This window comes from Polyodon spathula, chromosome 12 (assembly GCF_017654505.1).
Source record: "Polyodon spathula isolate WHYD16114869_AA chromosome 12, ASM1765450v1, whole genome shotgun sequence".
NCBI lineage: Eukaryota > Metazoa > Chordata > Actinopteri > Acipenseriformes > Polyodontidae > Polyodon > Polyodon spathula.
Window position 1 is genome coordinate 17,886,248 of NC_054545.1, and position 26,569 is coordinate 17,912,816.

At 42.7% G+C, this 26,569-nt stretch overlaps 1 protein-coding gene across 1 annotated transcript; it reads left to right on the plus strand.

The window, feature by feature from the left end:
* The first annotated feature begins 105 nt into the window (after window positions 1–105).
* On the plus strand, window positions 106–23,056 carry LOC121324076 (deubiquitinase DESI2-like). Its single transcript, XM_041265529.1, has 5 exons — window positions 106–1,064; window positions 15,884–15,956; window positions 16,766–16,859; window positions 20,171–20,312; window positions 21,869–23,056. Exons 1-5 carry the CDS (start codon window positions 1,026–1,028, stop codon window positions 22,109–22,111), a joined length of 591 nt encoding a protein of 196 aa, XP_041121463.1. The 5' UTR covers window positions 106–1,025; the 3' UTR covers window positions 22,112–23,056.
* Window positions 23,057–26,569: the final 3,513 nt, after the last annotated feature.

The following is a 26,569-nucleotide window of genomic DNA, read 5'->3' on the forward strand; positions in this document are numbered from 1 at the left end:
CGATCTCAGCGCATTCTCATTCAGAAACTGTCGCAAGAGCTGAGCTCGAGATACGCCTCTGGTCCGGGTGATGTCATCCGCCTTTCCCTGGGAAGTGTTACAGAAAATATCCGAGACGGGGGAGGCTCGACTCCGCTTCTGCGGAGGATGCTCTGTGGTGACGATAAAGTACATGACCCAGAGAAAGGAAATGAAAAACAACCATCTGCTGCCAGCAGCTTCTTGTGAAACAAACCATATTCATTTAGCCGAAGACAAGTGCCTAGCACCAAGGATCACCACAAAGCCAGTCTGTATTCTTTTCAATTCAGCAACGACGACATCTGCTTAGTAGTTTATTGAAATTACATCTGTCAAGGTCCTGACCTGTTGTATCGATTTGGTCACAGGCTTTTTTTTTTTTTTTCAGTTAGTACTTACAAACGCGGCATCATTATTATCATTGTTATCGTTTGACAGAAAAAGCTTGAGCGGCGCCGCAGGATTGATGTTTCAGACTAGCTTCCCTGAAAGACACAATTCGACCGCGGACAGGATCCCTGTGGTCAGCACCTCGGATAGCTCCCGTTCCATCCTCCGGAGCGGCACCAAGCAACACGGAGACTAATAGATTTTCTAAATAAATAGATTAGTATATCGTATTGTAGACATCCTCTGACCAACACTGCTGTTATTACCGTATGCTACCTTTAAAACACACTACCTCTGGAATCGTATGTAAAAGTGACTTTGTCTGCAGATTGAACGAAACTGGAGTGCTGGGGGCTGACAAAGTGGAATTGCATTACAATTCTACCCTATTCTAAATGTCAAAAGTTATTGTATGAAATAGTATTATTTATAACGAGCAAAGCCACAAGAGCGAACCCTTTCGACATTGTGTGTGTTTAAATGTTATATTAATGAAACTCAATATTACACTCAGCATCTTCTGCACGAGGAAGCCGGGGGTCTTTTCCATCAAGCAATAATAAACCTCATTATACCGGGGGGTTGTCCTTCGCTCAGCTAGGAGGACTAGCACCATGGCCAGTGAACCTGTAATCCTCAACGTGTATGACATGGTAAGCAGCGCTACTGTATTTTATTATTAGTTTCATTATCATTTGCACGTGTCGAGTAAATGATGCTCGTACTAATCTTTGAGGCAATAGTCTCAATGCAAGTTGACGTTGTTGTGTTTTTGCTTGGTTTGTGTAAGCATGTGTTGAATAGCAACGTGCCCGTAACCCTAATAATGATGTATAATCTGTTTAAATGTCTGGTTAACGACATAAACATTCAACTCAAATTGTTCACTCTTTGTACAGACTGCGAGTTCCCTAACGCATTACTCTTGTGATATGATGCGTAAAGCAACGTAGCAGCGCTTGCATTGTGTTTCTGTGAAGCAGCCTTCAATATTTAATGTACAATAACTGCATACCGATTTTGTTGGCTCAAAAACGCGATTGAGCCTCCATTAAGTTATGAAAATGACAAAAGAATGTGTTAATACGTTGAATTCGATGGCTTAATAATTAAACCAAAAGTAAACGGGTTGTTTTTCCATCTAAATATCAGGGTTAATGTGTTTTCTTATGGCTTGGTTTTACGAGGGCATTCCTCTGTGGTCCTATTGAGTGTAACAGCAATAATGCTGATATTAATGGTCTGAAAATAAACAACACCTGTGTATATTGGCATTATTTACATTCAATTAGTTTCGCAATTTCGCATTTCAACGCAATAATTGTGTCAGAGAGTACATATCCGTATCTAGTTACAGTATAGGAAGATATTTGCCAGCTCGATTGGTTTGTCTGTGCGAACCCGCGGAATGTATTCGATTCTCAGAGGGCAGGGAAAGAGGGTTTCGATGTGATTGACAGAACTCGCTTTCCATCACGACACAATTCCAAGTGATTCCCGGGCGATGCACTTGCGGTGGGTGGTCGGGGCACGAGGCTCAGTAATATGCCTATTGTAGACACTACAAAGTGATATGTTGTTAAAGTTCTAATAATAAAAACACTTGCCATGAAACTGTCAATATTGTGCATGGTGACAACCAGCATCCAGACTGCAATGATTTGGCGTGACTAGTGTGTAATGTGTTTTCATTATTCTGGGTAGATTATTTTGTGAATGTCTGGGTAGAAATTGGAATAAAAAAGTAGTTGACTTGATCCACCTCCTGTATAGGAAATCTAGATTGTTGAGCGCACTGGACAGCCCCCTTATTTTCCCCATCTTATTTTCCATGGTCATCCCTGGATAACCATGGATAAGGGTCAATGCAATACATGGGGATTCCTCTGTGCTGCAAAGTGCTCCAATACAATCCAGCTGTGGGTTATCCCGGTCGGGTATACATTGATCAACTTGACCCCTAAGCCTGTTGTATTGACTGGCTGGTAGAGAGCACTTTGGTGACCGTTCAGAGCCTGTCATTTTTGTTGTAGTGGCTGCAGAAGTGCCTGTCAAGTGTCTACACTGTAAATGAATGGTTGAGGAATTTAAAATATATCTCTAAGTATTAATGCTATTTATACTGCAATGTTTATTTTTGTCTTTCCAAAGCATAATCTCAAACAATGAAACACTGCAATGTGTTTAGAATCTGTTCCATAAGAATGATGTTGAATTGTTTAACACTTGGTTTTGCAGTGTACTGTTGGTCCTCTTTCAAAGGCTGTCAGGTCATTGTGACTGAAACTGTAGAGTGACAGGGAGGTGCAGCTTTGCTGTATTACAAATCGTCATGAATACCATGTTTAGTTTATGCAATGAATCAGTCCTGTAAGAGACAACCCTTTTGTACAAAGTTTGAGTTACATATTATAGGTGTGTCTGTATTTTCTATATTTGCATATACCCTAGTACCTTTTTGTGAACTCAATCTTTTTCAAAGCAAGATTAGAATGCATCTGTGTGACTGGCAGCAAGCATATAATATACTGTCAACATTACACTCAGTAAATCATGCTTCACTTTAAACACAGAGCCCACGGCTTTAACTGTTAGTAAAGCTTGCTTTTATGAATGCAAAAAAACTCATAGTCATTAAATGGTTCTGAATTGTTAATAAAGAAAGTCACACAGGTTCTGAAATCCGAGAGAGGCATATAAAAACAACTGCACTGTAGCTACCTGGAACCCACTACTGCCACCTAGCTGGTGGAAGAGAACTTCTAACTTCTAGCTGTGTGGGTGGAATGCAGTTACCAACATTGGATTCGTCTTTCTGTGTTCACAAATGGTCATTTATACAGAAATGTTAAGCTTTTAAAGTATAACTACTGTACAACAGAGACTGTATTTGCAGGTAAAGAAGCATATGGCTGAAGGGTGCACTAAATCGCGCCAAAAGCACATATTCTAGAAAAAGAGAAAGAATAAGTGAAAACTATTAGAAATCCACGTAAAAGGTCTGTCTATGGTCCTTCACTGGTTTTGTGATCATAACTGTTTATAAACATCTTATTAACATCCGCTTATACTCTGACACAGGCGCATGATCTTATACAACAGAACCTTTCATATTCGATGTAATTGGTTCCAGTCTGTCGGATATGTGAAAATTTCACGTTTCAGAGGGAGTCATTATACTGTATTGCAGGGTAATACAGTATTTCACAATTTACAAAACAGCATTAAAAAAAGATCTTAGAATGCTGTTTCCCACCGTTTTTCTTTTTTAAACTAAATTCCCAAATTCTCTTTTTTAAATCTGCAACTGAATCCATTCTGCAAAGAGCTGTATTTCCTGTTTTAGACTCATAATAATTTCCGTCAGCAAAGCTCAGGTATATAGGTATGCTATCCTACAGGATCGGATATGACAGATTCTACTGTATATGAAACAAAAGGAATAACTGCATCTTTACAGAAGACAGCGTATAACCGGGTATATTTTGGGCATGGTTATTCAGTACTGTGCTGTATATGGAGCTGACAAAGTTGTAAGGTCACAAAATCCACGGCATTTTGCAATGAGAAAATGAAAGCCTGGGAAGTGACTTATTTTGATAAGACCAGTAGCTAAAAGTTCAGTTTCACGAGGTGCTGTTCAAACCCACTAATAACCTTAACAGGGATCGTGGGTTGATTTACACGTCTGGAAGGCAAGTCAGTATTTATATTTCATGATGGGTAATGGACTTTGCCTCAATGGCCACTTTGAATTCAATCTTAAGCAATGCAAAGGTCCTTTAGTCATAAGAGCTCCCTCATCATAAATCCAAACCTCCTCATTTCAAAGGTGTGACTCATTCCTACTGTAGGGATGGGGCGCGGGTTCTGAATTGCTGTTGCGCTTTCAGATGTAATTAATTACTTTTGAGCTGACTAGGTTCCCTAATTAAAATCAAGGAAACCTGAATAAGGTAATTACCCCGTTTAAAACAGATTTCAAATAGAAATATGGCTGCAGAACCCTTTAGTATACACTTGCCTGACCAGTTTACTAGGACATATACCTAATATCAGGATGTTAATCCATTCAATCAATAACCTTTTATGCAATTGGTGCAGAGAACTAGGCAGATGATCTTTATAGTGAATGTATTCCGAAACATGTTCAATTGGTGGCTGCCTGAATTGGAAGGTGAATGAAGTCTTTGGCATGCTCCTCACACCATCGGCACAATTCTGGCACCGGGTTCTGGGGCATTATCGTCTTACAAATAGTTGATGGTCATTGTAGTAAGGAATTTCCCATTCAAGACAGCCAGGAGAACATGCTGCTAACTATCAGGGTGATGTGAAATCCAGTGGAGTAGACATGTTTTAATAAATAGCCAGGCAGTGTACTGTATGTGTGTAGGGGTGGGACAGACAGCTTCCAACCCATTGCAATGGCCGGGGTGTACAAAGGCAACAGCATTTACACAGCAGCGTGTTCAGAGAGGAGTCCTGCTCTGTCTTCAATGGATAGAATAGAGCCATTGAACAGGGAAATATCACAGGTAGTATTGTAAATGGAACTGGATTAACAAAGGAGAGCAAAACAGATACAGTTCAATCTTTCTGTTTGCAATCCCACTATAGAACTAATTCCACCCAAATAGCATAAAGAGTTTGCATGAATCCAGCGCAACTATCCTGCCGATATGCCCTTGATGTGAACATTGTTTCCACTTTGGATCGATTTGGGAAAGTCATTGCACATGTTCAAAAGGATATACTTCCCTGAAAATCTGGCCTGAGTTGTCCCAAAAACACCTATAATTAAGCTCTCCAAGTGAAGACAGATGTCCAAATTGACCCATCCTGGGACAGGACCAGTGCCAGTACAAGAGTGGGGGGTGGGTGGGGCTAAGTATCTCTTATATTCCATCCCTGTGCTGTGATTCTGCCTTCTAAAGGGTGGTTCTGTCTGAGTAGATTGTGATTTCGATTGCCAGCAGTACCATACCAGCATGACAGGGCAGCACGGCACAGGCTCGGCGGAGCACTCATATAGTTCACTGGCTTCTTTTACTTACACCATGAAACTAAACTCGCAAGCACCATTGGCAGGGGTAATCACCAGTTCTGGACAGAAAATAGAATTATCTCCTGCATCAAAACCCAATTTACAGACATTGTAGAAGCACAGTGCACCGGCTGCAGCCTGAATTAGAAGCTCCTGCTGTGCTAACAAGCATTTCCAAAGAGCAGACAGTGGCAGCTGCTTGAATGGTTCATTAATTTTGACGGTGCTCTGAATTCAAAGCAAATTAAAGGTCAGGCAGAGCCAATGAAAATCCAAAGCCAAATATAAACAAATTACATGCAGATAATAATGACATGTAGACAGAACCAGCGCAATTAAAAAAACGCATTGTTTTACAATGATATTTATTTGTGACAGCCAATAAGAAATGATTTATTGAGTAATTCATATTGCAGTCAAACCTTCTAAAAATCACTCCTGTTAATGTCACCCTCCACTTATTCTCACTACACTGAATATAGTAATCAATATGTGTCACCCTTATAACAGTTACAGATCCCACAGTTTCAACCTTTACCTTTAATGATATAGATTAGCAGAGACAGGAAGATGACAAGCTGTGACGCGGAACTCCCTGTCTATATGAACAAGTTTGGAACTGGCAGGGAGGGGGTTAAATTTCTCCCGACCAGGAAAACATGTGAGAATGTGGCTGAAGCTTAATTGAATAATTATTGATTAATTGGGCTCCAGCCACAGGGGATAAAATCCAGGGGAGAGGCCCTGGCTGGCAGTGTAGTTAGTAGTAGTAGTTAGTAGAGAGAGAGAGAGAGAGAGAGAGAGAGAGAGAGAGAGAGAGAGAGAGAGAGTGGAAGTAGATAGTAGAGAGAGAGAGAGAGAGAGAGGAGAGAGAGAGAGAGAGAGAAGAGAACGGAGTGAAAGGGGGAGGTGAGAGAGAGTAGTAGTGGTAGTAGTCTAGTCTCGAGAGAGAGAGAGAGGAGACGCCTGAGGAGGAGAGTAGAGAGAGTGAGAGTGTGAGTGTGAGTGTGTGTGTTCGTGTTCTTTCTGGTAAGGTGTTCTTTTGTTTGAGGGTTTTGTGTTCTTTTTAGAAGAAAGAAGTATCTTGTTTAAAAACCCTGGAACCTGACTGTTTTCGTGAGTTCATTTTGATTATTTATTTTCTTTTAACCTCTTTTTGTTGGCCCTTGTGCCTGTTTATTTGATTACTTTTGTTTAATAAAATAAACAGAAGTGTCAGAAGTGGGATAGCGCCACCTAGAGGCTCAGAGCAGTATTTTTTTTTTGTTTTGTTTTCTGGAATTTTTTTTTTTGAATTTTTTGGAATTTTTGAATTTCTTTTTGGAAATTTTTTTTTTTTTTGAAGAATGGGCAAAAGGCAATGGCAGCGGAGGCAGCAGCAGCAGAAACAACAACAGAAGCGGCAGTTGCAGCAGCCGCCATCACCAACCCAACCCCTGTGGGAGGACCCAGCGAGCTTGTTCCCGTGGTGCACATGGTGCGGGAAGGATGACCACCGGTGGAGGTCCTGTCCGGATGGGCCAATTGCTGACTGGTGTGGGCGTTGTGAGGAGGATGGTCACAATTGGGCAGGATGCCCCCACAACCCAGACCAGGAGCAACTACCAACCCCATCCTCGGCAGTCACCCTACCAGCACCGCCTTCACCACCATCACGGGAGATCTGGGAGTGGTTGCTGCACCCCGAAGTGGACCTCTTCCACGACCTTCCCGTCGCCATCAACATGCTACATTAATGATTTAGATTCTGGTATAGTAAGCAAACTTGTTAAATTTGCAGACGACACAAAAGTAGGAGGAGTGGCAAACACTGTTGCAGCAGCAAAGGTCATTCAAAATGATCTAGACAAGATTCAGAACTGGGCAGACACATGGCAAATGACATTTAATAGAGAAAAGTGTAAGGTACTGCACGCAGGAAATAAAAATGTACATTATAAATATCATATGGGAGATATTGAAATTGGAGAAGGAATCTATGAAAAAGACCTAGGAGTTTTTGTTGACTCAGAAATGTCTTCATCTAGACAATGTGGGGAAGCTATAAAAAAGGCTAACAAGATGCTCAGATACATTGTGAAAAGTGTTGAATTTAAATCAAGGGAAGTAATGTTAAAACTGTACAATGCACTAGTAAGACCTCATCTTGAATATTGTGTTCAGTTCTGGTCACCTCGCTATAAAAAAGATATTGCTGCTCTAGAAAGAGTGCAAAGAAGAGCGACCAGAATTATTCCGGGCTTAAAAGGCATGTCATATGCAGCCAGGCTAAAAGAATTGAATCTGTTCAGTCTTGAACAAAGAAGACTACGTGGCGACCTAATTCAAGCATTCAAAATTCTAAAAGGTATTGACAGTGTCGACCCAAGGGACTTTTTCAGCCTGAAAAAAGAAACAAGGACCAGGGGTCACAAATGGAGATTAGAAAAAGGGGCATTCAGAACAGAAAATAGGAGACACTTTTTTACACAAAGAATTGTGAGGGTCTGGAATCAACTCCCCAGTAATGTTGTTGAAGCTGACACCCTGGGATCCTTCAAGAAGCTGCTTGATGAGATTTTGGGATCAATAAGCTACTAACAACCAAACGAGCAAGATGGGCCGAATGGCCTCCTCTCGTTTGTAAACTTTCTTATGTTCTTATGTTCTTATGGCATAGAGATGGGGAGAGATGGGAGGAGTGGGAGGGAGAGCATCACCCAGGATCCCTCCAGGAAATATTTATCATGGTCCTGGCGTACCTGGCGATAGATATGGGGGAGATCCCACACCTTGCAGAAATGGGGGTGGGGCCGCTGCCGTCACCCAGAGAGGGGGAGCCGCTGCCGACGCCCAGAGAGGAGGAGGAGCTGCCACTCCCAGAGTCCAGAGAGGAGGAGGAGCTGCCGCTCCCAGAGCCAGAGAGGAGGAGGAGCTGCCGCTCCCAGAGCCAGAGAGGAGGAGGAGGAGCTGCCGCTCCCAGAGTCCAGAGAGGAGGAGGAGCTGCCGCTCCCAGAGTCCAGAGAGGAGGAGGAGCTGCCGCTCCCAGAGTCCAGAGAGGAGGAGGAGCTGCCGCTCCCAGAGTCCAGAGAGGAGGAGGAGCCCGAACGTCCACAGCCCGAGGGGAAGGAGACGAGTGGGAGAAGTCGGTGCGTCCACGGCCCGAGTGGGAGGAGTCGGTGCGTCTACGGCCCATGAACGGGAAGTCCATAGGCCCAGGGCTGAAGAGACCAGCAGGGAAAGAACAGCTAGAGCTGTCTCTCCCTCCACCTCCAGTAGAGGGAGAACAGCCGGAGCTGTCTCTCCCTCCACCTTCAACAGAGGGGGAAGAGTGGGCACTGTCTCTCCCTCCACCACCAACAGAGGGAGAACAGCAGGCGCTGTCTCTTCCTCCACAGCCAGCAGAAGATGCTGGAGGACCCACCCAGCCTCTGTACTGGCTGCTGAGGGGACCGCGGAGACAAGCTGCCCGGCGGTTAAGAGGCACAGCGCCATCGCCTGGGGAGGCTAACTGCTACGCATCGCCTGGGGTTGCCTGCCTGCCTGCCTGCGTTGCCTGGGGTTGCCTGCCTGCCTGCGTCGCCTGGGGTTGCCTGCCTGCCTGCCTGCATCGCCTGGGGTTGCCTGTCTGCTTGCCTGCCTGTCTGCCCGCATCGCCTGGGGTTGCCTGTCTGCCCGCATCGCCTGGGGTTGCCTGTCTGCCCGCATCGCCTGGGGTTGCCTGTCTACCCACATCGCCTGAGGTTGCCTGTCTACCTGCATCGCCTAAAGAGACTCTCAGTGTGCTTTCTCCTAGGGATGCTGGTCCACCGTCGCCTGCGGTCACTGTTGGCCTGCCGTCGCCCAGGGGGAAGGTGCTGCCGTCCCGAGAGTTAGAGAGGATGGAGCTACCGTCCCGAGAGCCGGAGGGTCCAGCGTTGCCAGGGGGTCCAGCGTCGCCAGCACCGCCAGAGGGTCAAACGTCGACAGCGTCGCCAGAGGGTTCAGCGTCGCTAGAGGGGCCAGGGGGTCTTGCGTTGCCAAGGGATCCAGAGGGAGCCGGGCCGCCGTTCCCGCCTCCGCCACTAGAGGGAGCCCGGTCGCGAGGGTTTAGTCCTGCTGGAAGGACGCCAGATGGGGAACTAAATATTCCACCTTGGCCGCCCCCATGGACCACAGACATCTCCCCATCCCGGGACCGGATAAAGGACTTTGGGACTTGAGGGGGGAGGTGGCCGTTGGGGTCATGTGTGCTACTCACAAGGGGGGGGGATATGTGACTGGGAACTCCCTGTCTATATGAACAAGTTTGGAACTGGCAGGGAGGGGGTTAAATTTCTCCCTGCCAGGAAAACACGAGAATGTGGCTGGAGCCTTAATTGTATAATTATTGATTAATTGGGCTCCAGCCACAGGGGATAAAAGCCAGGGGAGAGGCCCTGGCTGGCAATGTATTTAGTAGTAGTTAGTAGAGAGAGTGTGTGTGTGTGTTTTTTTTTTTTTCTGGAAAGGTGTTCTTTTGTTTGAGGATTTGCTTTTATGTTGGAGAGTTTTGTATTCTTTTTAGAAGAAAGAAGTATCTTGTTTAAAAACCCTGGAACCTGACTGTTTTCGTGAGTTCATTTTGATTATTTATTTTCTTTTAACCTCTTTTTGTTGGCCCTTGTGCCTGTTTATTTGATTACTTTTGTTTAATAAAAGAACTTTATTTTGACTTTAATCTGTCTCTGAGCCTCAACACTCTGTCATCCTGTCACACAAGCCCTCTGGAGTATCAAAAGTGACTGAATCCAGCACACTTGTATTGAGGGTCTGGCATGGACCTCATTCATCTCCTGCCCTCTGTACCAACTCCGCAGAGAAGCATGATAAACGACCCTCCATCTCCCAGCAGATGGAGGCTGAGAGATGTCATGTATTACAGTACTTCAGTGCCTGCCAGCTCAGCAGGATTTTTCCAGGATGAACTGTGAATCTGATATCTCTCTGTTAGGGTCGGCTGGGCTTGTAAGATGTGAGGCTGGTAGTGTGGTCTACTGGTACAAGTTGATTGAGTGAGAGCCACCAGGGGCCCCAGGTTCAATTCTTAGTTTAGACACTGCCTGACAGCACCTCATCTTCTGATGTTTCAGTGTGTATCGGTCAGGTGGAGTTAAAAAATTGGGTGGAAGGTTGACAAGGATGGAAAGGGTGAAAAAAGAAAGGAAAATAGGATCAATTCAATTCCATAGTTTCTAATAGTTTCTCAGAATTGTGATTGAGAGCTCTGAAGTTATGAATATTTTTTCAGCACACATCTGTTTCAGTGCCTCTGGTTATCTTGTGCAGAAGCCTCTTTCCCATGCAGTATTCTCCTTCATGAGACTGCTCTATTTTGAAAGCAGTGGGTGGGTTGATTGAGTTGGGTGGCCCAATGGGCTAACTCACTATCTTCCATGCCTTTCCACATCACAGAACCACACAACAACTAAAGAAAATGCAAAAAAATGAAAAGACCCAGGACTGAATGGCAGGCAGGAGGTGCAGAGGTCAGAATTGAGGTGCTCGCTCGCTCTCTCTCTCTCTCTCTCTCTCTCTCTCTCTCAGAGATGCGAGGGTGCTCTGTGTTTGTGTTTGAGAGAGGCCAAAGGCTGAGTGGCAGTGAGGTTGGGATTGAGTTTAGTGGCAGTGCAATGGTGATGGGATCTACATTGCCTTACAGATTTCTTTTTATGTGTTATGCTTGTTAGATTGTGTATTCCTCTGCTAGGGAAAGCAGTTCCTTTTCCTCCTGTTTGTGCTGCAGAGGAATATTACTAGGGATCGCTTTTTATCCCAAACCAATCATTATTTGTAGGTGTGTGTTAAACTTTGTCAGCTTGGTGTGTTGGAGTTTGAGTCAAACGTGCATGCCAGGGTTTTGTTTACTAAAAAGTTTGCTTTTGTATCAAAACATCTTCGTATATAAAATACGCTGCTAATGATCATTATCTTTAGATTGGTGTGATTGGTCGACCATTTTTCTGCTGTCACTTTTGTACTGGACTCGTCGACTGCTTGATGCAACCCTGGTTTTTCTCCCCAGTTTTGTTTGCCCAATTATTATCTGTATCCTCGGCTCAATGTTTAATTAAGTCGGTTTAAAAGTAATTAGCACTGTCTTATTATGCCTAGAGCACAGAATCTTTTTCAAAGCAACTAAACTTTTACTCTTTTTCATTTTTGAACCCGTATTTGTTATATACAGAATATCTTATAGGGTGCTGTACACTACAATCTGATACCCATTCCCTGAGAGGCTAGAATGGCCTTTTGGCCTCTCTGAGCTTGATAGGATTGTTTCCCTTTGTCTTTGTGGAATAACTGCAGTGCTCCATGAACATCTACTTATTGTGACATCACAAATATATTAGTTGAGAGGTTGAGGACAAAAATGTCAACACCTTCATTAAAATAATGATGAAAGCATCGATCAAAACAGATGTCTTGGTCCAGGTATTTTAGAGCGTGATAACAACAGTTTGTATTGGTCTGAATGTTTCGGGGGTGGTCTGTAACTACAGTTCCATTTCATACAGGACTTGATAATCATGAGATGAATCAGTTAAACGCCTTCACAAGCTCTGATGTGTCGCCTGAGCGAAAGCTTCCAGATTCAAATCCCTGGTGTTGATCTTTATTTATTAAATATTTCATGCCGCTTCTTTCCAATGCAGTCGAACCTCTTTATAATGAGCACCCACAGCACCACAGTGATTCACAGTCCCTGTATACCAGGGGAGGCACCGTATACACTACTGTGATGGCACACCCCTGTATACCAGGGAAGGCACCGTATACACTACTGTGATGGCACACCCCTGTATACCAGGGGAGGCACCGTATACACTACTGTGATGGCACACCCCTGTAGGCTCCACAAAGAGGGAGAAATCCCCCCCAAGCAGAGACCTGTTCCTATAACCAGGGGTCCAGATATGTTTGGCTCAGATGGTGGTCAGTTCATTGTAATGGAAGCCCCTTGATTTGTCTTTCCATGGGCAGATCCAAGTGTGTAGACTGGCCCCTTAATGTTGGCACATACAATCTTCAATTCAAACACTTGCCCAGTTATATTAAAGAGCGGATCAGCACAGCTCGTGCCAACCTAGATACGCGAGGAGGATCAGTCGCCCTGCCTCATGCACACACACTACTCGTTGCGTTGCCTGGTACTGCCACTGCAAACCACTGCCGTGCTAATATGAGAGGGGAGACATTCATCTAATCACAGCTACCTTGCACTAGTATTATGAACTGAAAATCCAGGGAGAACTGGGAGAGAGGTATTTGCTGCTGTGTTGACCTCACTTCTCAAACACCCTGCTCACTAGCTCGATATTCCTGTCCCTGAGATAGTCACTCATGCCTGCAAAAGATTTCAATGTGCAGCCCGTCTCACAAGTGAAACGGCACACCAAATACTACCCATTCACTGCCAATGCAAAACCACTGGCTGGGACATTTGCTCTTCATTTGTGGAATGTTTTTTATATAGAGCCTTCCGTTATTATTTCATATACGTCCCAATATTACATAAGTAATACCTCCTCATGAGAACATAGAATGAGAGGATTTCCATCCACGTATGTAACATGGCAAGCTATAAAGAACCAAATATGAGCAACAACACATTCTCATTAAAATTGAAAAGCGCTAGCAACTGGACTCATGCAAGATTCACTCCATCATGACTTTATCACAAGAGCCACAGTGGAAAATAGAGAATGACATTAGAAGGATATCAAAACTCCACAGTGACTGCATCTCTTCTTGTTAAACCCAGCTGTAGAACAGGCAATAGCGATTTCTTTCTCATGTATGTATAAAGTAAATGTCTCCCAGCCATCTGCCAAGACATTTAAAAATGAATAGCGGAAAAGCTGGGGTCTATCTGGAGCAGCTTTTAATGGAGATTTCTCAAAGCTGTGGTTTAGTTCTGGAGGAGGGAGGGGAAGACTTATTGTCTGAGTGCACCAAGTCCCTAGAGACCCACACAACCCTGCTAAACTGAGCATGCCTAGCACTTAGCACGCTACACAGGAATGAATTTGGCAGCATTCATCTGAGCATTGTGTCTGGGCTATTAGGCTCAGAATTAGCCCCCAGGAGAGAAAACATTGGTAGGCATTGTTCAGCGTGAGCTGGACTGCAGTGTTAGTTTAGTGGGTCACGGTGCTCATATGAAACACTAATACTGAGTTCAAAGTACTGTATATCTTTCACAGCTCCTCAGTGACTATTATCAAACGCTTCCTAAGAGCTAAATTAAGCAGCTAAAATTGGACCACGGTGGAACATACGCTTCAGGTGAAAAACATGGAAACTACAGATGTATTTTTTAAAACCCTTTTTTTTATTGGCAAAAAATAGAACAATAATATGCTGGGTGATTTTTTTCTCTGTGAATCCATCCTCAAAGAGGATACACAAGGAACAGCCATAGAGTGCTGTAGTTATTTCACGAACAACCTGCACCCCCTCTATGCGTATAACAAGCAATGTATGGAAGAGAACGTTAACCCTATACTAACAGCTTCAGCGAATGGCTTTCCTTAGATCTAGACAAGGATCTGCTTGGCAGTGCGGTGTCATTTGGATCAGCCTGGTCGTTCGGTTCTTGATTTGAGTAAATGCAAGATAGCTTCCATAATGAGATTCGGTAAAAATCGCATGTTTCCTCTGGTCCTGGTTTCTGTGCTGCGTTTAAAATATTGATTAGGGTTAACTGTGTCAACTCCTTTTAATATTTGAAAATCTTTAACAAACTCAGGTTGGTGTAAATTGCTGCTGCACACACCCAGTGCATCCCTACCACAGTGATGAATTTCAAGAGTAACGAGAACGTCGATAAAGAGCTGGGCTTTCAAAACACTTCAAAGCACTTTGCTAGGTCATGCAAAAAATCTATTAAATTCAATAGGCATTTGAGCAACTGCACTGCTGCAGATGAATGCAAGTATCATACACATGTAAAGTAAAGCATGTTAAATTAAAACAATTCTCTTTAGTAATTCACCCAGCCAGTCTGAGCAGTCACTATGCTTTTAGATATTGTGAGCCAACATGCTCAAGTGCCGAACGATTTACAGAGCGCTGTAGCACTCAGCGTGAGGGGCCAGTGAGGACAGCACTGATTCTATGAGACAAGCCTGCAAGTCTGCAAGGTGCTTCAACCCTTCAGAGGAGTATCAATGGAGTGGAAATATCCAGCATATAAGACTTGCCTCATGTTGGTCTACCATCTGATAATAATTCAGTAATTTATATACTATGCATTTGCCATGTTTTTATATGCTTTACCAGGCCTCTTTGTGCTTTAGAATGCTTACCTATATTTACCATGCTTTCAGTATACTTTATTACGCTATGCTTTTATTTTGGGAACCTTTTATAAGGGTTATACCAAAAGAGACAGCGTCAGCTGTGTATCATGACTTACTAAACAAGTGGGACAGCCCTTTCTCACACAGCGTTGTACGTAACCTTTCTAAACATCAGAAATAGCTTGAGCTTCTGATTTTAGGGTTATGCCCAATAATACTCTAACAAGATTGTTTTAACCCCAAAACTGTAAAAATAAAACCCAAACATCAGAAGCCCTGTAAAGGCAAGTCTGAGTGCTTGGAGAGGAATGGAATTGGATTTGTAAGACTCACAATGGGACTACTCCAGACCCCAGTGCAGTGAAATGCAGGGCTGTTCTCTCCATACAGTCAACGATGCATTCCTCAGAGTGATCAGTGTTCTGACCATTCTGTTCCACTGCAGCACCTGTCTTTAAAAGCACACTCAGTACACTTTACACTTGATGGATCAATACCTTTCTTTTGCTTTATGTTCGAACCAGGCAGAGATTGAACAGCCTTTCATTTAGAAGGCACTGTAATACTAGCTGGGTCTTTTTGTGCTCAAGTCAAATACATTAGTGCACCATGCACCTCATATCATTTTCTTGAGATTCTCTGGCTTCTTTGCTGGTTTATTTTATTGGATATACTCTATTAAAAGCTGCTGCCTCCAGGTACCGAATCAATTCATGTGCTGTATGTGACCTACAGCACAGGAAATAATTAGGTACCTTTCCAAACCTGGACCTTGTTCAACCATGTCCTTATTTACATAAATGGTAATTAAGGATACAACCTGTCCACTTTATTAGGACACTTAGATAATATTGGGTTGGATCATCATTTACCCTGATCACATTATCACACTATGTGGCATAGACTCGACAAGGTGCTGGAAGGTGTTCTGAGGGATATTAATACAGCAGTCTTTAATATTTCAGGCGATTGGTGCAGAGAGGTAGGCAGATGATCGTGATGAATGTGTCCTTCTTTTGATTTAGATCCAAGGATTGTGGTGGACATGGAAGATGCCTGAAGTTTCTGTCATGATCCTCAAACTTCCCCTAATCTTTTGTTCTTCCTCATTTCTTCCCCGCAGTACTGGATAAACGAATACACCTCCACTTTGGGGATCGGAGTCTTCCATTCAGGGATTGAGATCTACGGGAGAGGTAGGACCCCTGTCAAGAAGAAACCTTGAAACATGGTGTTAACTGGCCAATGTAGCATTGTTGTAATCAAGTCCCAAAAACTGGGGCTCTAGTCAAGTCATTGGGGGGTAAGAGTCGAGTCGAGTCACAGGGGGTTAAGAGTCGAGTCATGGGGGGGGGTAAGAGTCAAGTCACAGGGGGGCAAGAGTTGAGTCGAGTAACAGGGGAGTTAGAGTTGAGTAACAGGGGAGTAAGAGTCGAGTCACAGGGGAGTGAGAGCCGAGAAACGGGGGAGTAAGAGTCGAGACGAGTGACAGGTGAGTGAGAGTCGAGTCAGAGGTGAGTGAGAGTCGAGACGAGTCACAGGGGAGTAAGAGTCGAGACGAGTCACAGGGGAGTGAGAGTCGAGACGAGTCACAGGTGAGTGAGAGTCGAGACGAGTCACAGGTGAGTGAGAGTCGAGGCGAGTCACAGGGGTGTGAGAGTCGAGGCGAGTCACAGGGGTGTGAGAGTCAAAACGAGTCACAGGGGCGTGAGAGTCAAAATGAGTCACAGGGGCGTGAGAGTCGAGACGAGTCACAGGGGCGTGAGAGTCGAGACGAGTCACAGGGGAGTGAGAGTCGAGACGAGTCACAGGGGCGTGAGAGTCGAGACGAGTCACAGGGGCGTGAGAGTCGAGACGAGTCACAGGGGCGTGAGAGTCGAGACGAGTCACAGAGGAGTGAGAATCGAGTCGAGTCACGGGGGGGTCAATGACTCGAGTCACTGATCCAAGTCATTGCAACTCTTCAATGTAGGATAGGATTGGATCTCTCTCTGTTTCTCTCCAGAGTTTGCTTATGGAGGACACCCCTACCCCTTCAGTGGGATTTTCGAGATCACTCCAGGGAACACCGCTGAGCTCGGAGAGACCTTCAAATTCAAGTGGGTACCCCTGGCACTGTCCAATACAGCACAGCTCAGAGTTAAAGAGAATCTGAGCCTGGCATCATAGAGTCAGAATCATAACGTGCATTCCAGTGCTAAAGTGATACACAGATAAAACACCCCCACATAGCACACTGAAAGAACACTAAGGAGACTAATTGAGGATGTGTTGCAATATACAGCCTGTAGAGTGATGTTGGATTTGAGCCTCGAGATTTCAGTAATTTTGAGCAATACCAGAAAGAAAGAACTGGTCAAGTTTGGACAACAAAAAACAAAAAGCCACATAAACACTGAACAGTGAAAGATCTTTCTGTGACCAGAAGAGCACAGTTCTACAGTAACCATCAGTGCCTTTCGGTTCTGTACATGCCATCCTGGTTGTTTTATTGATGAGCAAAAAAGGCAGTATAAAATAAAACACAGGTAATGAGCTATATTGTAATTTTCCAACATGTGGAATATATTGTACTTTATTAATGATTCAAGGGAATCAACCAAAATTACACATTTCTCAAATTGTACATTTATTTCCAAAAAAATTAAGTGTCACAATTATTGGCACCCTTGTTTTCAGTATCTTGTGCACACTCCCCTTGCAAGGATAATGGCACTGAGCCTTTTTCTATTGTATAAATAATTTTTTTATGCGACTGGAGAACACATTGGAAGGGATCTTAGACCATTCCTCCATATAGAATCTTTCCAGATCCTTGATATCCTTCAGTCTGCGCTTATGGACTGCCCTCTTCAATTCAAACCACAGGTTTTCAATGGGATTCCAGTCTGGAGACTGAGATGGTCATTGTCTTGCTGGAAGATCCACTTGCGGCCAAGTTTCAGCCTCCTGGTAGAGGCAACCAGGTTTTTAGCTAAAATGTAGAGTTCATGATGCCGTTGACCTTAACAAGGGCCCCAGGGCTAGTGGAAGCAAAACAGTCCCATAACATCAAAGATCCACCACCATATTTTACAGTAGATATGAGGTTCTTTTCTGCATACTTCTGCATTCTTTCAACGTCAAACCCACCTCTGGTGTGTGTGGCCAAAGAGCTCTATTTTCGTCTCATCTGACCACAGAACCCGGTTCCAATCCAAGTGCCAATGCCGTTTAGCAAACTCCAGGTGCTTACATTTGTTGGTTGCTCTCAATAAAGGCTTTTTTTCTGGCAACCCTTCCAAATAGGCTATTGGCATGGGGGTGGCATCTAATTGTAGATTTGGTGACCCCAAGATGCAACCAAGTTCTCTAATCCTCCAACTGTGGCCCTTGGATTCTTTTTTGCCTCCTGAACCATCTTCCTCACTGTGCGTGGGAACAAGATGCACTTGCGTCCTCTACCAGATTTACCACTATTCCACTGGTCTTGAACTTCTTAATTATTGTCCTAATAGTGGTAAGTGGTATATTTAGGTTTTTAGCTATTTTTGTACCCATTGCCTGATTTATGAAGGTCAACAACCATTTGTCTCTTTTCATCCCATGGTGATGGATGACAAATGGATTTTCCATGCATGTTACCTCATTTTTATACCCCAATGAAACAGGAAGCCATGGAAGGCCACAATATAGTTCCTTAAGACTGAAATGTTCTTAAAAAAGTAGAATGTTAATGCAGGTTTAATTTTGTTTGATTTTATTAGGGGTGCCAATAATTTTGACACCTATCTTTGAGAAAAAAAAAAATATTACTTGTTAGAAAGAAACATTTTCTCTGAGCAATTTTATTAGTATAAAATAATATAGTTTTCCCATATTTGAGCACAAAATACAGCTCATTAACTGTGCTGTTTATTTTATACTTATACTTTATATTTAGTTTATCTTTATCAAGGGTGCCAATAATTTTGGAGGTGCTCTATATATATTGTAAAAGATCTGCCACTCACATGGTTCGTTGCCTCTTTAAAACCAGGACCCAGGACCCAGGACCCTGAAAAATGGAAGTTTTCACGCTTACGCGCACTTTTTATTAAACACACAAAACAAATAAACAAAACAACACCTAGCTCTGTTTTGGAGCTCTGACTATACAATAACAGGTCCCTGACTACCACACAGGATGGCTAAGCCGTTTACCTGTCATAAAACAGCATACAAAAAGAAGCACACAGGTTTGACACCAAACTTACAATAATTCCAACTGCTCGGGAACAGAGCGCACCTTCTGCTCTCTTCTACTCAGCAGCCCTGAGTATACTGGCTGTTGACTATTTATACCTTGCACCTCGTCCTAATTTGTAAAGGTGCAGGTGATAATTAAACAATAAAATAAATTAAACAATTAAACACAAATGTGCATTTGCACATGTTTTTGGGCAGGGAAACTTAACCCCTTCCCTGCCAAGTTACAATATATATACTTTCAACTGGTCTACTCCAGGCTGATTGTGGTGAAGCAAATTAGCGCTGCGCTGTGCACTGAAAGAAAATAGGTGAGGCACTGTGCAACTCATTTTAGAAAGTCAGCCTTGGGGAGTCTTTTCAAAAGCAGTTTTTACTGGAATAGTTAGTAAGCATGATCCGAGCAGACACAACAACAGAGATTCATACAGATCACACAATAAGATATTAACAAGCTAAGAAATGTAATTGTATGTCAATGTAGAAGATAAATCCCTTTGTTGGAATAACACAAGACATTTTCTGTGTGTGTGTGTGTGTGTGTGTGTGTGTGTGTCTGTCTGTCTGTCTGTGTGTTTGTGTGTGTCTGTCTGTCTGTGTGTGTGTGTGTGTGTGTGTGTGTGTGTGTGTGTGTGTGTGTGTGTGTGTGTGTGTGTGTGTGTGTGTGTGTGTGTGTGTGTGTGTGTGTGTGTGTGTGTGTGTGTGTGTGTGTGTGTGTGTGTGTGTGTGTGTGTGTGTGTGTGTGTGTGTGTGTGTGTGTGTGTATGTGTGTGTGTGTGTGTGTGTGTGTGTGTGTGTGTTTATGTGTGTGTGTCTGTGTCTGTATCTGTATGTGTGTGTGTCTGTGTCTGTATCTTTGTCTGTGTCTGTGTCTGTGTGTGTGTGTGTGTGTGTGTGTGTGTGTGTGTGTGTGTGTGTGTGTGTGTGTGTGTGTGTGTGTGTGTGTGTGTGTGTGTGTGTGTGTCTGTGTGTGTATGTGTGTGTGTGTGTGTATGTGTTGTGTGTGTGTGTGTGTGTGTGTGTGTGTGTCTGTGTGTGTGTGTGTGTGTGTGTGTGTGTGTGTGTGTGTGTGTGTGTGTGTGTGTGTGTGTGTGTGTGTGTGTGTGTGTGTGTGTGTGTGTGTGTGTGTGTGTGTGTGTGTGTGTGTGTGTGTGTGTGTGTGTGTGTGTGTGTGCGTGTGCAGAGAGGCGATCGCACTCGGGACCACAGACTTCGCTGAGGAGGATGTGGATAAGATCATGGAGGAGCTCGGGAAGGAGTTCAAAGGCGACGCCTATCATCTGATGCACAAGAATTGCAACCACTTCTCCTCGTCCCTGTCTGAGGTGAGTGTGCGTCCCCGCTCTGCTAGCAGCTCGGTGCTGTCTAGTCTGTGAGTGTGCATCCCCACTCTGCTAGCAGCTCGGTGCTGTCTAGTCTGTGAATGTTCGTTTCCACTCTGCTAGCAGCTCAGTGCTGTCTAGTCTGTGAGTGTGCGTCCCCACTCTGCTAGCAGCTCAGTGCTGTTTAGTCTGTGAGTGTGCGTCCCCACTCTGCTAGCAGCTCAGTGCTGTCTAGTCTGTGAGTGTGCATCCCCACTCTGCAAGCAGCTCAGTGCTGTTTAGTCTGTGAGTGTGCATCCCCACTCTGCTAGCAGCTCAGTGCTGTCTGGTCTGTGCAATGTAAACTGACTGCACATAAACCTGAAATATGCATATTACCACCAGGGGATATAGTGGAGGCGGGTGTACATCCCTACATCACACATCTAGAGTTATGCACATATCTTAGAGAGCCGCTTTCTTAATTGTGGTGAAACTTGCTGGGGTTGTATGGAGGTGGACTCTCTGTCTGTCTGTCTGTCACACGTTTGAGTAAATAGCTAATGAAGCGCTTGAACCAATTGGGATGCTTCGTGATGAAGCACAATGCTAGTGTCAGAAACGGATGGCATATGCAGGTATCATTGACATTCCTGTACCAGGCGCTGCTTTTCTTGTGCTGTGTTTTCATTGGCTGCGCTCCTTCATGCCACCTCTTCAGGTAGAATGCTGTGAATTGGAAGTGCAGCACTGCAGTATCTGCACACTGCAATCAATATCTTTCTTCACTAATAGCTTCGAAAAATCAAATTCACCTTTACCATAAAGTGTGCATATTTCATATAGGAGAATGTGAGACCTACACATTGATGGGAATACATTAAGTAAGATTGACAGGAGAGATTGTGTAAGCTCTATTCAGAGATACTGAAAGATAAAATTCAGAGATACTGAAAAATAAATTCAATGATGATGTTTTGACTAAAAGTCCTTCTCAGTGTCTTCAAGCTCTGTAGAACAGTTTCTAAATCCTATTTCATGCATTCAGTCTAGCCAGTGGTTCATTAAATCTTTTCAACTGTTTTAGAAAGGGTTTATTCTTATTGTATCTGTTGTACAGACCTTAAAGATAAAGTCATTGTAATTGTTTTTCTATCTTTCTTTCTGTTTTATGTTGTTTGCACTAACTGTTTCTCCAATATTGACTGATTATCATTTTGCTCTAAATTTATCTTTACCCAGCTTTGAACTGCTTTGAGCTTGTCTGGGGAATCCTAACTAGTGGGACTGAACAACCTTTCTCAGTACATTCAAATCCCTTACTTTCTGTATATATCAGTGTAGAATGTGTGGGCTGAAAGAGTTAAAAGGCCTCATTGATTTGAATGGAATGGGGAAGGCTGTCCAGTCCCAGCACTTAGAATTCAAGCTGAACAGAACCCAGAACCTCTCTGTGATTTCCAACTATGTAAAATAGTAAAATGAAAAGCAAGCTACCAGGGCTCTGTGTCCTCTAAGAGATTTCCACCTCACCGTGCCACAGCCCTCGTCTTGCTCTGACGCCCTGCCTCTTGTTCCAGCTCCTGTGTGGGAGGGAGAGCCCTCGCTGGGTCAACCGGCTGGCCTACTTCAGCTCCTGCATCCCCTTCCTCCAGAGCTGCCTGCCTATGGAGTGGCTGACCCCCGCTGCCCTGCAGAGCCACATCAGCCTGGGCCTGCACAAAGAGGAGGCAAGCGAGTCCAGCGACGATGACACCCCCTCCGCAGCGGGGGGCGCTGCAGGCCCCAGCTCCTCACACAGCTGCAAGCACACGCGGGTCTGAGCCTCCGCCACCAGCAGCAATCACACACAGCAGCCAACTAGCAGGACGGCGCCACTGTGGTCTGCAGTACAGTGTGCCTGTGTGCGTGTGTGAGGACTGGACTGATGAAAAGGATTGACAAGCCCACTCAGGATATGAACCCTGATCTCCTGGCTCCTGGGCCCTGGGCCAACAATCTTGAAGGAGCTGTACCTCAACAGGGAGACACATTCTACAGAAATTAATGAACTGGACTACTGCTTCTTTACAAGGCCATTCCCACCATGTCCTGGGAGCTGTGGTGTGGTGTACTGTTCTTTGAACCTCATCTGACATATGCTGCCTTAGTTAGAGGCATTACTGTAGTTTAATGGAAACTGGGGACTTGTCTGAATTCAATTAACAGTGTTCAATAGCCAGCCGGTACAAAGAACTGAGTGCTTCTTACGCATTGCACGTCTCCATAAATATGGGTTCAGATTTCATTAGTTTTTTTCCATACTTATACCCCCTGAATGGAATTTTTCAAAATTTTGGAAAAATACGGACTGATTTGTCAGTAATGGTATTGTAGCCGTTATTAATCAAGTTGTTTTAAATCTTGTCAAGGAGCCTTTTTCTAATAGAAAAGGAAAGCAATTTCATTTTCTAATCAGTATTAAATGGAAGTATAATTACAATCTGAAGTGCTCACCCGGTTTCCTTCTTGTGTGTTTTTAGGGTGGAAATAAAGCTTGATAAAACCTGCCTTTAAATGTTAACACTGATAACAGAGTGGCAGCTATATCATTAACGGGTTAGTTTAGCATGACATTTTTGAGATGTAGAGATACTGTCATAATTAAGGCTGTTTTTTTTTTTCACGTTATCACAGATTTCATTCCTGTTTCTGAAAGAACAGTGTAAATATACATATTTTTATCACTTAAAAATACATACAGAAGATCTCTGCCTTATTGACGCACTACCTGTTACACTACATTTAGGAACCTGGCAGCCAGTTTAGTTTGCTTCTGGTAAGGTGATTTAAAAATAGACAGCTGCATCAAAGATCAGAAATATTTCTGCTAAAGATCGCTCTGCCCAATGCAAGTAGGGGATATTTCACGTGGCTGTTGTTATTTTTCCATTTATTTATGTTTTTATTTTGTTTGATAATTCACAGGTGATGAAAATAAAATCTTTAAAAGGTGGACGTAAAAAAACCCGAAATATTCTTCAATTTAAAATGTACTGTTTCAGGTAAGTCTTTAAATATTTAGGAACATTTGTTGTAGAATAACTCTACAGAAATTGATCAATTTTGAATGTGACAGTGCTCCTTTTTCTGCTTTAATAAATGAATCTTGAAATACCTATTCCTAGACCATGAAATGTCTTGAAATAAGCCAATTTTTACAGTGAAAAAATGCAGTCGCAGTCATTATATGATACAGATCGCGACAGGATGGGTTACTTGTATGATGTATAATAAGATAAAAAAGAGAGATGTATTCATACCAACTATTCTATACAGTGAACTATAATGAGCTATGTTGTGCATTTGGTCTTGTATCACAGCACAAATGATACATAACTATTATTAGACATAATTTCATTGATACACAGTGAATCGTTATACTTCTCATGAGTTCTAGAATTGCTTTAGAATCATCTCCATTTATCCTGTTACCTTGCAACTGTACATACATTTATTACACTCACAAATTGTTATAATGATGTCATACAGTGACACAATTTGTGCCTCTTTCAGTCCTTAGTTACTTCAATGGTAATTAATAAGGACACTACCTGAAGAACAGTTTAGGCTAGGGGTCTATTTTAATGGCGGATCCAGACTCTGCCACTCTTTAACTGGTATTAATCGAGCTGTGTTACCACCGCAGTGTGATTTAGTGACAGGTATATTTTTTAAAGAAACTAAGTCAAGTTCCTTCAGAGTACTGATTTCAACTATATGTGGGGGTAGTGTTATACATTAGGAAGGGGTAGCCCTCGCTGTGAGAGCTGTGTGTGAACCACACCCGTCATTGTGTGATCAGTCTGTGAATGGGGGTGATCAGGAGTGTGTTAGGGGCATATAAATATGTGAAGGATGGGTGGTGATTACAAAAAGAAAAGGGGACTAAACTGAGAAAGGAAGGAAGAAAAGAAAATAGGACTAAGTAGAAATGATAAAGAGGTGTGACTGTAGGGAGAAACCATCATAAACTGTAAATGTTTATTTTCATTTACATTGACTGAAAAAAAGGAGCAACGTACTCCCACTGACAAAGACATATTCAAAACCTTTTTCTAAATGTAGAACAACCTTTCTGAGGCTGCTTATCTTACAGTTGTGTGGTTATAGGTGTGAAAGCAATGCTTTCAAATACTTGTCTTACTCTCATTGGCACTAGCAATGTCATTACTGGTCTGTGATTGTTTTTTGAAGATATTTCAAAACAATAGAGATAAAAATAGCTCTTACTCCTACTATAAGAAAATCGCTTCCTGCGCTGGAGCTCCACATCACTCCAATGGTCTCCCTGCTCTCCAGTCATGTGACCTGCTGCACAGGAAGTGATTAGATACCAGGAAGAAACAGATGATTTTTTTTTTATCTGCAGCATTGTACTTTCAAAATCTGCATGTCCCAAATTAAAAAAAAAAAAACAAGTAATGAACCAAAAACACAAGAAAAGGGGCCAGATATATCGCTGCTAGTGCTAATAAGAGGAAGAAATATGATTTTAAAACCTTAGCACTCATTTCATTTACACTGTAACTACTGCTACTAAATGGGTGCTTGGTTTCAGGCTCAGTCGAGCTCAAGTTGTAATTGCAGTACTTAACTGCTTAGTCTTCAGTATTAGTTTTGACCTTGACTTCTGCTTTCAGTACAGTGGTATAGTGGTTAGTAAGCAGTACCATGTAGTATCTTCTGTCATATTGTTAAATTGTGCAGTTTTATATATTGTGCGTTATACAAATTGCAATCAGATTGTGTGTTTGTTTTTATTTTTTATTTTGTATTTTAATAAAAAGGGAGATGCTTTGAAACATAAATATACAGTCCTGACAGTATACAGCTATGGCTGGTTTTGCACTCTATAAAATTAACACATTTTGCTTCACAAAGTCGAATGAAACCTGTTGAACAAGGTGACATGCTGCTATGTAGTGTGCTGTTGTGCTGGGGAGGCAAAATGAGCTGATCCCTGGAGCCAGCATTACACTTCAGCAATCAACACCAGACAGAATGGATATCTACATCATCAGATGGAAAACAACGCAAATGGATGGAGATGCAGATGGATCACATTAGTTTACTGCAAAGTTACGTCTTAGTTGGTGCTTCTCGTGGCGAGAGCTGAGTTCAAATCAGCATGAAGTTCAACATCTACTCTCATGTAATGGAAATCATTTCCGTATATATTTTAAGAAAAACTGGCAAAAACTGAAACATTTTATATTTTGAAATCTAACATGAAATACTGTACTACTGTTATAGCTTACGATAGACTTTGCAATATCATTTTGTAGTTTATTTGATTATGTGATGTTAAATAAAAGATCTAAATGATGTTTATATATATATATATATATATATATATATATATATATATATATATATATATATATATATATATATATATAGCTCTGGAAAAAAATTAAGAGACCACTGCAAAATTATCAGTTTCTCTGGCTTTGCTATTTATAGGTATGTGTTTGGGTAAAATGAACATTTTTGTTTTATTCTATAAACTACTGACAACATTTCTCCCAAATTCCAAATAAAAATATTGTCATTTAGAGCATTTATTTGCAGAAAATGACAACTGGTCAAAATAACAAAAAAGATGCAGTGTTGTCAGACCTCGAATAATGCAAAGTAAATAAGTTCATATTCATTTTTAAACAACACAATACTAATGTTTTAACTTAGGAAGAGTTCAGAAATCAATATTTGGTGGAATAACCCTGATTTTCAAGCACAGCTTTCATGCATCTTGGCATGCTCTCCACCAGTCTTTCACATTGATGTTGGGTTGTCCTGGAAGAAAACTTGCTTCCTTCTGCTCTGACAATGTTCCCCAACTCTGAGGATTGGTTTTTCCAGCAGGACAATGCTCCATGCCACACAGCCAGGTCAATCAAGGTGTGGATGGAGGACCACCAGATCAAGACCCTGTCATGGCCAGCCCAATCTCCAGACCTGAACCCCATTGAAAACCTCTGGAATGTGATCAAGAGGAAGATGGATTGTCACAAGCCATCAAACAAAGCCGAGCTGCTTGAATTTTTGCACCAGGAGTGGCATAAAGTTACCCAACATCAATGTGAAAGACTGGTGGAGAGCATGCCAAGACTCATGAAAGCTGTGATTGAAAATCAGGGCTATTCCACCAAATATTGATTTCTGAACTCTTCCTAAGTTAAAACATTAGTATTGTGTTGTTTAAAAATGAATCTGAACTTATTTTCTTTGCATTATTC

Bases quoted from the DNA above. Each gene is read 5' to 3' on its own strand.
- LOC121324076 (XM_041265529.1), top strand. From the start codon at position 1,026: ATGGCCAGTGAACCTGTAATCCTCAACGTGTATGACATG. The intron at 1,065-15,883 runs GTAAGCAGCGCT...TCTTCCCCGCAG, and splicing joins TCCTCAACGTGTATGACATG to TACTGGATAAACGAATACAC. The intron at 16,860-20,170 runs GTGGGTACCCCT...GTGCGTGTGCAG, and splicing joins GGAGAGACCTTCAAATTCAA to AGAGGCGATCGCACTCGGGA.